The sequence below is a fragment of the Lutra lutra genome, chromosome 3, assembly GCF_902655055.1.
Source record: "Lutra lutra chromosome 3, mLutLut1.2, whole genome shotgun sequence".
NCBI classification, from domain to species: Eukaryota; Metazoa; Chordata; class Mammalia; order Carnivora; family Mustelidae; genus Lutra; species Lutra lutra.
This window is the reverse complement of record NC_062280.1, coordinates 92,076,092-92,088,009: the sequence shown is the minus strand read 5'-3', so window position 1 is coordinate 92,088,009 and position 11,918 is coordinate 92,076,092. Positions and strand designations below refer to the sequence as shown.

At 34.6% G+C, this 11,918-nt stretch overlaps 1 protein-coding gene across 1 annotated transcript; it reads right to left on the bottom strand.

The window, feature by feature from the left end:
• Nucleotides 1-2,086: 2,086 nt before the first annotated feature.
• On the bottom strand, nt 2,087-2,721 carry LOC125095167 (high mobility group nucleosome-binding domain-containing protein 3-like). The gene is made up of 2 exons (XM_047721216.1): nt 2,381-2,721; nt 2,087-2,339 (listed from the first exon to the last, which is right to left on the bottom strand). Exons 1-2 carry the CDS (start codon nt 2,598-2,600, stop codon nt 2,326-2,328), a joined length of 234 nt encoding a protein of 77 aa, XP_047577172.1. The 5' UTR covers nt 2,601-2,721; the 3' UTR covers nt 2,087-2,325.
• Nucleotides 2,722-11,918: the final 9,197 nt, after the last annotated feature.

Here is an 11,918-nt window from a genome sequence, read left to right as displayed (position 1 = left end):
GTGATGCTTGGCCACAATTTCCTTACTTGATTACATTATTTGGGCCAGAATGAGAAAGAGAAAAGTGAGATAGGGAATAATAAAGCAGTCAATGCCAAAAACTTTCTTAGCTTTGAAGATATCAACCTTTGCCCAGGTGCTACCGAAGTCATTTTAGGCAGAAAAGGGGGAGCTTCTAATTGAGTTGTGTTCCACTAAATAAGACATGGAAATGGAAATGTGCCACACTCTGTTTATCTGTGTTTATGTGCTTTTTGCTCTTTTTTTTTTTTTTAATTTTTATTTATTTATTTATTTGACAGACAGAGATCACAAGCAGGCAGAGAGGCAGGCAGAGAGAGAGGAGGAAGCAGGTTCCCTGCTGAGCAGAGAGCCCGACGTGGGACTCGATCCCAGGACCCTGAGATCATGACCGGAGCCGAAAGCAGCGGCTTAACCCACTGAGCCACCCAGGCGCCCCTGAACACATTATTTTTAAAACTGTGAAGTGTTTAAATGTTATGAGTCATTTGTATTTGTTTACTTGGTTTGAATTGGTGGCAATATTTTCTTCTAAAAATATTAATTGGATATTAAATAATCAGTGATCTATATTTGCTCTCATTTGCTCTTCACTTGATGTGAAAATTGTGATATGATATTAGAGGTGGGAACAAAATGTGTTTAGGGGGCACCTGGGTGGCTCAGTTGGATAAGCATCTGCCTTCGGCTCAGGTCATGATCCCAGAGTCTTGGGATTGAGCCCTTTGATGGGCTCTTGCTATGCAGGGAGTCTGCTTCTCCATTTCCCTCTGCTCTTCCCCCTGCTCATGTTCTCTCTCTCTCTCAAATAATTAAATAAAATCTTTAAAAAGTAATAAAATGTGTTTAACTAGAGAGAAAATAGTACTTAACCCACATTGAACAGAGACTCATTTGCATCTACCAATAACTCAACAAGTGTTAACTGAATTCTTACTTCGTACTTAGCGCTATACTAAGTAAGAGGGGAGGTAATCAATAATTTTAGAGAGTGTGCTTTGTCAATCATTATGCTAGCTATTTTGCATATCTCATCACAAATCAGTTGGATATAATTATATGCATGTTACACAGAACACATCCACAGTTTAAGTTACTCGTCAAGGTCAAGCTACTGGGAAATTGTGTAGTCAGAATTCAAAGCTAGTACCACATGGCTCTAAAGTTTACACTATTTATATGTACACTGGCAGTTTGCCTGCAGTTTAATGGTGAGAAAACAAAAGGAGAAAAATAATAAAACAAAGTAAGTAACAGTGAGAGACAGGAGGTTTGAAAAGGAGATAGATAGAGGGAAGAGGACAGAGGACTCCTTGCAATAAATTTCACATTGTGAGTTCTAGGCTAACAATGCCTATAATGTCTGATGACTGGGGATGTGAAAACTGGAATCGTGTTGCATGTTCATAAAACTTGATCATTCACAATTACCTTATTATGGTTGGTAGATTTGGGTAAAATTTTGGTGACTTATTTGATCATGGAAGTACATCTTCGGAAGGAAGTGGGGGTGATGTCTGGGGAGGAAGAGACAGTCCCAAGAGGACTCTCAAATTTTCAAATAACTTTTCCCAGTGAAGGTTTTAGTAAAGGGAAGAACTGCCTCAAGAGTTTACATTAGAATTTTAGGGTTTATGTTGCTTGCTTATGGCTTTCCAATAGTCAGGAAGATTGACTATGTTGCTTTTCCTCTAAGATTCCTCTCAGCCTTTGTGATTCTGTTAAATGAGGAAGACTTGGAAGCAAACAACAACAAAAAAAACCCAATAAAACAAAACAAAAACTTTATAATCCCTCTCAGGGATTTCTTAGTAATGCATTCTTTTTTTTTTCTTTTTTTCAGGCAAGAAAACCTTTTATTTTAAACCACAAATAGTCAGCAGGTGGCCACAACTATCCATGTTTCATTAAAATCACATAAAACCTAGGTACAAAAGCACCACTGATTATTGCTCTAGAAAAACTGCATGAAAAATTTAAATACGCACAGTAAAAACCCCACAGTTTGCACAGGACTCCATTTTTAAAGCAAACGCATGGAATGCTGAATCAATCTTACACACAGTTTCCAATATCAAACTGATATTTATTTCACTTGAGGATGATGGAAATTTCCAAAAAGCACAACCATGAGAAGATAAAATGTCCGTCCTTATATATTTTTGTATGCCAACTAGCAGAATCCTAAAAAATTAGCATTTACAAAATACTCGGTAAAAATAGCTTTTAAAAGTTGCCCCGAGAGGTACATAAAATCAACCCCAATTTCTCACGACAATTCATTCTCCCTTATTATCTACAGATTCAGTTTTCTGTGCCTCTTCAGCTTTAGTTTCACCATTTTCAGATGGTGCAGTACCTTCCTTTTCAGCTTCTTGCTTTTCCTCCTTCTTCCCTTTAGCACCTTTGTTAATCTTTGTTCCCGGTTCTTTCTTAGCAGGTGTTTTTCTTGGTTTAGGTTCAGTTTTGGGTGGAGCAGGTTTCGCTGACAATCTGGCAGACCGTCTGGTGGGCTCCTGTTTAGTTACTTTGGATCCATCCTTGCCCTCTGTATTCTCCGGAGACTTTCTCTTCGGCATGACTACGTTCGTGCAGCTAAAAAGTAAAGCAACGGGCTGGAACTGCAGACACCGCCGCTGGAGGCCGCCGCTGCAGCTGCTCAAGCGCAGGGCACGGCGTAGCCCGGCCTCTCTGACCTGCACCTCCTTAGTAATGCATTCTTAATAGCTAGGTTTTCAGGCCACCTTCTAGAAGATACTTTGCAAGGAATTTCCTTTGATAATCTTTCTCCTTAATGATATTTTTCTTGTGACTTTAAAAAGGGTGGATGTTTCAGGTCAGGTCATAGAGAAACTGAGCTTTGTCTGCCTTTTCCTTGGGTGGTAGTTGTCTCCAGATTAGTGTTTTTGACTCTAGTACTCTAGGCTCAGTAGTTAGAATTACTTCAGATATAAAGGATAACCAATTTAATACTGCAAACACTCTTCTCTTTTAAAATGAAATAAATTTGACTATTTAAAGATATATATATATATATATATAGATATATATATATCTATATATATATATATATATAGGATTTAAATTTTCAGGCCACATTTTAAACATAAAGGGCACTAGCTAAAGCAAATATTATAAGAAATAAAAATCAAAAGGAATTGTCTACTGCATTATCATCTTAAAACATTTTGTCAGCTTTTTTTATGTTTAAACATTGGCTTATTATCTTCTTCTCACTCATGAGATGCCTCAGGCTTCCTTTACGACTTGTGACCACAAGAATGTTTCAGCTTATATTCAGATACAGTAATACTATAGTTGTTAAAGTCAGCATTAATATCGTTCTGCTACTAGTGTTGAAGCAGGAAATTCTCTCAAGAATCTTTTATTTTCTTCTCAAATACATTGTCCCCTTAGCTATCAATTTTCAAAGATCAGCTTTAGCTCCCTATTTTCCCCAGTTTGAGTTTCTGAACTGTTCATGATAAATTTTATGGGTAATGTTTCCACTTAATAAGAAAGGGTGAATAAGTAAAAAAAAAAAAATCAAGAAAAAATAATTATTAAATGCCTATTAAATGATAGTTACTGAACTGTATATTGTTATATTATCATTTTTCTTCATAATTGAAATAGATATTTGCATTTTATTAATGAGGATATGGAATCTCAAAGAAGTTAATCGAATTCTGTTTAACTTCTATATCACACACTGGTTAGTAGCAGAACTGTAACTTACACATAAATACTATAAAATACATATTTTGTTTTTAGGATTTTATTTATCTATTTGACAGAGAGAGAGAGCACAAGCAGGGTGAGCAGCAGGCAGAGGGAGAGGGAGAAGCAGACTCCCCACTGAGCAGGAAGCCAGCTGTGGGGGTTCGCCCCAGGACCATGGGATCATGACATGAACTGAAGGTAGCCACTTAATCAACTGAGCCACCCAGGTGCCCCTAAAATATACATTTTTTTTTTATTTCAAGAAAAAATATATAACTTTAACCATAATTCTCATCTCATCATCGCACTCCGCTTCTCATAAATATCCAATGGCTTTGAATGTTTCCTCAATAAAGGCTTTCTAACAAAAGATGCCTTGAAATGCATGTTTTTGAGAACTTGCATGTTAAAATGACTCCATTCTGCTCTCACTTTTGATTAATTTGGCTGGCATATAATCCACACCTCTAATGAAGAATAAAAGATTTGATCTCTACCTGGGAAGAACACTACAGATTCATTCTGCTCTTACCTAAGGTTTAATTGTTTCTATGAATATATTTTCATTTTGTTAGATATCTTTGATTTCCAAAGTACAAAAATTGTTGTTTCAGTTTTAGCCCATTTATACCCCAGAGAGTTGTATGATTTATGGGGCCTTCTCCAAGAAGCTAGGCTTCACAGATTTTGTTTTGTTTTGTTATTTTTTAATACTCTAAATACTTTTTTAATTAGAGAACATCATGCTAATGGCTTCCAATAGGTAAGGCCTCATTCTCTTCAGAAATATTAATTCATGTACCCATAGGTCCTTGAACCACGTACATTGCATTGATTTCTCTCCTCAGGGACATGTCATTAGTAAAGAAGGTTAATAGAATAGAAGCGAGCTCCGCCAGTCTTTCCTTTCCATGCCATTTCTGTCATATTCTGTTTATCAAAGTAGTCACCACATCCAGCCTGGATTCAAGAGGAGGGGAATTAGAATTATTTTCCTCTAGAGAGTCAGTTGTTATAATTCAAAATGAAAATAGTCTTATAGAAACCTCAGTAGAGACTTCTAATTTTTAAGAACATTGAATTTCAATAAGAAGAGTACCCAGAATGTTGGCATGCCATCTTTAATTTATCATACTCTTGTCCATATCTTTATTTTTTACTCATTTTCTAGGAAAGTTCTTCAATGACATTTTTCAAATCTTATCTATTTCCTGAAATGTCCAATTTTTAGCACTATTGTTTTGTTTAATGGATAGAGTATTTATTTTTATTTTTCTGCAGATTAATGGAGGTTGTATGTATGTAGGTACATATAACTATAGAAGATTAGATATATGTATATAAATAAATAAAACATTCACACACATAAAATGTATGTCAACATTTTCTTCTTTCTGAATAATTTCTATTTCTTTTAATTTTACCTATTGTCCTGGTTTCTGATATTTATCTTAGAGATAATCTTTGGTTGTCTGCCTATGCTCGGAGTGTGGAACTAAACAGTCAATTGCAAGCTATGAACATGTGGAAGGATCTCAGAATATTTAGTTGTAGCTCATAGCCATCACATAGGACATTTTTTGGATATCACAGTGTTAAAAAATTTAGATCTCTTTGGGTTGGTCATATTTCTCCAATTTTTTTAATGTAGTATAAAACTCTGCAGTATTCTGGGAGTCTAAGTCAAGAAAAAGAACTGGAGACCTCAACTTTCAACAGTCAGAATATATAGTATAGAGCAAACTTTTTAGTATTGTACCCAGACATACAACTGAGCCCTTTGCCCTCATATCAAATCTTTTCTCTTTTATCTTCTTCTGAGTCATCTGCCAGGGGACATCCATAAAGTAAATGAAAAAGGGTCCAGGAATCTGTTTCCCAAACATCTTTTATTTTTATCTTCCTTACTTCAATCCTCCACTTAATTCTTGAACTTTTTGACGATTTACGATGAAAATTAGGTTGAATCTCAGCTTTTGCCTTTGCTGGTTTAGGAATAATCTTCCTTCAATCTGCTAGATTAGTTATTACTTCTCTACCGTTTTCCCAGTTTTCAAAATGTTCTTGTTACTGCTTCCTTTCCTTTTTTCCTTCTTGCTATGGATTAATGTCTTTTTAAAATAATCTCTTTATAGTTTTTAAGTGAGATTTGGGATTTCAGTAAAAATAGTTATGTACATTCAATCCACTACCTTGACCTTGAAGTTCCCAATCCCATAAACATTTCTTGAGTCGAATAAGCTATCTATATATAAGAACAAAGAACTTACTGAAATATTAGTATTTCAGTAAGTTCTTTTATATATATATATACACTATATATAGTGTATGTATATATAGTTGGTTGAATTATGTCAGATAACCCATTTGATTCTTCTTTTTAATTAGATATATTTTCACTTTGTTAGGGGAATATTCAGCCAAATATTGGAGTTTCTCATATCGCTAGTTAGCTTTTTTTGTCCCCTACTTATTTTCCTCTAAAGAGAGTCAGTTGTTATAATTCGAAATGAAAATAGTCTTATAAGAAACCTCAGTAGAGACTTCTAATTTTTAAGAAAAAAATTAACATATATTTAATTCAGCTAACATGAAAGACTTACTATGTCTTATAACTCTTGTACTACATGAGAATATTTACATGTAAGAATTCTCTAGGATACATGAAGAGGAATTGCTGGAATATAGAAAATATGCTTCTTTTACATTATTTGATACTGCAAAAGTGTTTTCTATCAGGTAGTTTTATCAATTTACACTCCCTTGAGTGGTGTATGAGAGCTGCCAATATCTTCATATCTTCATAACCTTTTGATGTTTTGTGTTATAATGTTTTCAACCTAAAATGTGGCAAATTCTATCTCATTTTGGTTTACAATTGAATCTATTTGAATACTAATGAGGCTGAACCTCTTCTGAGAAATGCATATTAATATTCTTTACCCATTTTTCTTTTTCTCACTCTCCTTTATGTTGATTTCTAGGCTAACAACTAATATTTCCTCAGATAAATATGTTGCACAAATGAAACTATTACTGAATCTGTAGCTTGTTTCTGAAGTTTGTCTTTATTTTCTTAAAGATATTTCTTTTTATTTTTAAAGATTTTATTTATTTATTTGACAGAGAGAGAGAGAGAGATCACATGTAGGCAGAGAAGCAGGCAGAGGGGGAGGGGAAAGCAGGCTCCCCACTGAGCAGAGAGCCTGACGAGGGCCTGGATCTTAGGACCCTGGGATTATGACCTGAGCCAAAGGCAGAGGCTTAACCCACTGAGCCACCCAGGCATCCCTATTTTCTTAAAAATATTTCATGCAGGCACCTTTATCAATCATTTTGCTTGTGGTTTGGCCTTTTAGCATCGTTTAAAGAAATTCTTTCTTACTCTTCTGTCATAAACATGTCTTCATATATTTTCTTCTATCTGATAGATCTTTAATTATGTGAAATGAGATATAAATCTGATATTACCACTTTTTAAATTTTTGTGTGGAAAATCAATGGTACCAGGATCATTCGTAGAATGGTTCAAAGTTTTATCCACTGATTTTCTAGGCCAGTCCTGTCTTATACCAAGTGTCCATAAATGAAAAGGTCAGTTTCATACTCTGAAACTTTTTATTTATTTGTCAGTACCTGTTACCCTATTTGTTTATTTCTTTGTCAGTACCATACTGTCTTACTTACTGTGGCATGATAGTAAACAAGTATCTCCTTGCGCAAGGGTCCCTTATTAGTCATTAGCATGCCCTAGCTATTCATGCCCAGTTAACCTTCCATATGAATTACTGGGTCCTGCTTGTATAGATCTATAATAAAACTTTTTGGAATGTTGATTAAAATGTATTAAATGTATAGATTTATCTGTTTTAGAAAAATTTTATATTTATGATGGTGAATCTTCCTCTGAGTCTACACTTATCTGAGTATTTTAGATCTTTTTAATACCTCAGCATTTTCTGAATTGTTTCGTAAAAGTTTTAAACATTGAATTCTAGGAACATTATTCTTTCATTTCCATTTTTAATTATGTTTTTATGGTTTAAACAAGTTTCTCTTCTAAATATTTGTTATGGGTACATAGGCAACTAATTGATTTTTATATTGTTCCTTCATTTAACAACTTTGCTGGAATCTTTGATTAATTCTGATTGTTGGAAAGGAAATAGGTTTTCTTGACCCTCTTAAGGTTTCTGGCCGGGTCTGAAAATTAAACAAAAAAAGATGAACAGGAGGAAAACAAACAAACTTATTTAATATAAGTTTTAAGTGGCATGGGAGCCTTCATAAGGAAGTGAAAAGCTGAAGAAATACTTAAGCCTGACTATTTTTATGCTAAGTTTGATGAAGAATGGACAGTCATGTAGAAATATGATAGGTTAAAGAGTATGAAGTAAGTGTGCTAAACTCAGGGAAACAGCAAAGCCTCTTTGCAGGAATTCTGCTTGGGGTCCCTTTGTCTTCAGAGCTAAGAGTAGTCCTTTCTTCTGAGTATCAGGAGTTCACTTTTCAGCTGAGGGTTTTATGACCTGTTTCAGAAGAGAATCCTTTGTACACGGGAGGGCAGAGTGAGCTTCCTGCTGCTTTTTTCTCAAACTCCTTCAGCTTAAGGAGTTTTTTGTTTTGTTTTGTTTTGTTTTAATATGATAAGATGCCATATTTTGGAGTAGCCTTTTCTGAATCCAACAGCCATTTTTCTTGTATATTCTAGGAAGATAATCTTATGGCTCTAAATAATAAGAAAATATGTTTCTTCTTTTTTCAACCTTCTAAGAGTTGTTTGGTAAAATAGAATTTTAAACAGAATTTAAAAAGGATATTAAATGAAATTCTAATATTTCACCATTAAATAAAATGTTTACTGTAGGGTGTAAGTCAAGGAAGTTCCCTTCTATTACTAAATTGGTAAAATTTTTCATTAATCAGTGTTGATTCATATTAATATTTGTATCTATTAAGGTGCTAATTTTGACATTTAATATGTTAATAAGGAAAATCACATAACTAAATGTTGTTTCTTTTTTTAACGTTTTATTTATTTATTTGACAGACAGAGATCACAAGTAGGCAGAGAGAGAGGGGGAAGCAGGCTCCCTGCTGAGCAGAGAGCCCTATGCTGATGCTTGACTCAATCCCAGGACCCTGGGATCATGACCGGAGCTGAAGGCAGAGGCTTTAACCCACTGAGCCACCCAGGCACCCTAACTGAATGTTTTATGTTAAAACACTTTCGTTCTTTCAGAAACATAACCCAATTATGGTGAAAGTTTATGTATATCATTGAATTTGCTTTGAACAGTTTTGAATTTTTTGGTTTTTTCATTTATGTTTAAAAGATGTCCTTGTAATTTCCCTTTCGTATAGCCTATTTGATGTAGTATCACATTATACTTTAATTGTGAAATGAATAGGTAAGAATATCTTCAATTTGTAATTTCCAAAGTAGGTTAAATAACATTGAATAGGGGCACGTAGGTGGCATAGTTGGTTAAGCGTTGACTCTTGGTTTCCGTGCAGGTCATACTTTCAGGTCCTGCGATGGAGCCCCAGGTTAGGCTCTGTATTTAACAGGATCCGCTGCCCCTCTCTCTCTCTCTACACTTCCTGCCATGTGCACATGCCTGTGTGATCTGTCAAATGAATAACTACATAAAATCTTTTAAAAAAAAGTTGAATAATCTTATCCTTGTATTGTTTTGTAGAATTTAAGTCTCAATTTGGCTTTTGTGTGGTATTTGGGCCTAATGTATAGACATCACTACCAATTGATTTAATTTGTTGTTATACAACTAGTAAGGCTTTCACTGTTTTCTTTAATCAGTTACTTTTTTCACCCAAAGTATCAACAATTAAGATGATTATAATATTCATGTTAATTGTTTAATCTCTGCTCTAACTACAAGTATGTGAAATTTTTCATCGCTCATATTAGTTCTAACATCTTTACTACGTAGTATTTTACTTATATTATTTTTTAAATTTAATTTAATTTTATTTTATTTCAGTGTTCCAAGATTCATTGTTTATGCCCCACACCCAGGGCTCCATGCAATACATGCCTTTCTTAATACCCACCACCAAGCTCACGAACCTCACATTCCCCCCTTCCAAAATCCGCAGTTTGTTTTTCAGAGTCCAAAATCTCTCATGGTTTGTCTCCCTCTCCGATTTCCCCCAACTCACTTATATTTTTAAACACAATTATTTGTCATTTTACTGTTTAAATTTTTAACGCATCTATATATTTAATAACATTTGTCCACAATTCATCCCAGTATGTCTTTACTTCTTTCTGGGTGTTTTTTGTTTTTTTTTTTTCTTTTCCCCTCATGGAAGTTATTTCTTTTACAAGGTATTTTTTTTTTTTTCTAAATCTTTTGAAGATTTGTTACTGTGTGTTTGAAAACATTCATTCTACTCCTGATCCCAAATGCTTATTTATTAGGATGTAGAATTCTGGGTTACTATTTTTTCTCAGAACATTGAATATACCATTTTCCTATCTTTTGCCTTTTTAGATTTTTTTTTTTTTTAATTTATTTGACAGAGATCACAAGAAGGCAGAAAGGTAGGCAGAGAGAGAGAGCGGGAAGCAGGCACCCTGCTGAGCAGAGAGCCCGATGTGGGGCTCGATCCCAGGACCCTGGGATCGTGACCTGAGCCAAAGGCAGAGGCCTTAACCCACTGAGCCACCCAGGCGCCCCACTTTTGCCTTTTTAAAGGAGTTTGTTGTGGCTTACTTTTCATTCATTGGCAGATAATTTCTTTTCTTTCTCTTTGCTTCTATACTTTTTCTCCTGTAATTTACTTCATATTTGCTTGAAGGTAGATTTATTATATCTAAGTTATTTGTGATTTTCAAATCTATGGTTTTCCCTATTCTACTTTAGAAAATATTTATTCATTTTCACCTTAAATAATTTTACTCATTCTCCATTAATTTTGTTTGTTCCTTTGGCAACTTCTATTGCAAATGTCAGAGAGATATATTCTATTTTCTGTATCTCTTAAGCTCTACTTACATGTTTTATTGTTCTATCTCTCTGTGCTGGATTCTGGATAATTTCCTCAAATCTATCTTTAGCTCCTCCATTTCTTTCTTTCTCTGTGCCTATTATGTTGCTTTACTTTCTACTGAATGTTTAAGTAATATTCTGTTAATTTTTAGTTTTCTTGAGAGATTATTAATCTGAGAGTCAGGACAAAGGAGTCAAGCTTCTTGGTAGTCTTCTTGTGTTAAAGATTAATTTTTTTAAAGATTTTATTTATTAAAGAGAGAGGGAGAAGCAGAGTCCTGCTGAGCAGAGAGCCAGACGCAGGGCTTGATCCCAGGACCCTGGGATCATGACCTGAGTTGAACTAAGGCAGACGCTTAACTGACAGAGCCACCCAGGCGCCCTGATAACGATTAATTTTATTTTCAGTCCACATTTATTCTGAAGACGTCGTCCTTTGAGAGGACAGATGTTTTATGCAGTTGCTTGTGGAGCTTTGCTCCCTGGATCTTCTAAACCAAAGACCTCATCTACTATTCCTGGGTGACCATTAAAACTAAAATCATATATACTTTTTCCCCAACAGAAAATCCCAACAGAAAATACACACTTATCCTGTGTTTTGATTCCCTTTTTATGATTTTTCCCTCTTTTCCCCCTTGCTTTCTAAAGAATTCAGCTGTGTATTTCAAAGGGATTTGTTATATTTTATGCATCATTTCTGAATATTGCGATGAGCAAGATTTGGTCTGGTCTGTACATTGTCATTTAAGACAAAGAGAGAAAGCCAGAGGGACCCATATTTATTGAACATGGCTTTGTGCATGACATTGTACTGGAACTTTCACATACATCACTTCTACTAATCCTTACAAGGACAAGGAGGATGGAAGATACCATTAACAAGAATGTGGTAAGATACGTACTTTTAGAGAGCATTCGAGAGGTTATTTGAAGAACAATTTTGGGACTCCCTTAATGCTCTTCGAGGCTTAATTTCTCTAATGTGGGAAGACGATTAAAAATATGTTTGTTTTAAGAAAAATGTTTGTTTTATTATAATTCATGGAAACTTGGTAAAGTAACTAGTGTGCCCTGGAGGGCTGTGAAAAATAAATAACCCCTTATTAAACTAAACATATGTTGTAAGATGATATAGTGAAATTTGATATGTGAAGT

Bases quoted from the DNA above. Each gene is read 5' to 3' on its own strand.
- LOC125095167 (XM_047721216.1), bottom strand. From the start codon at position 2,600: ATGCCGAAGAGAAAGTCTCCGGAGAATACAGAGGGCAAGGATGGATCC.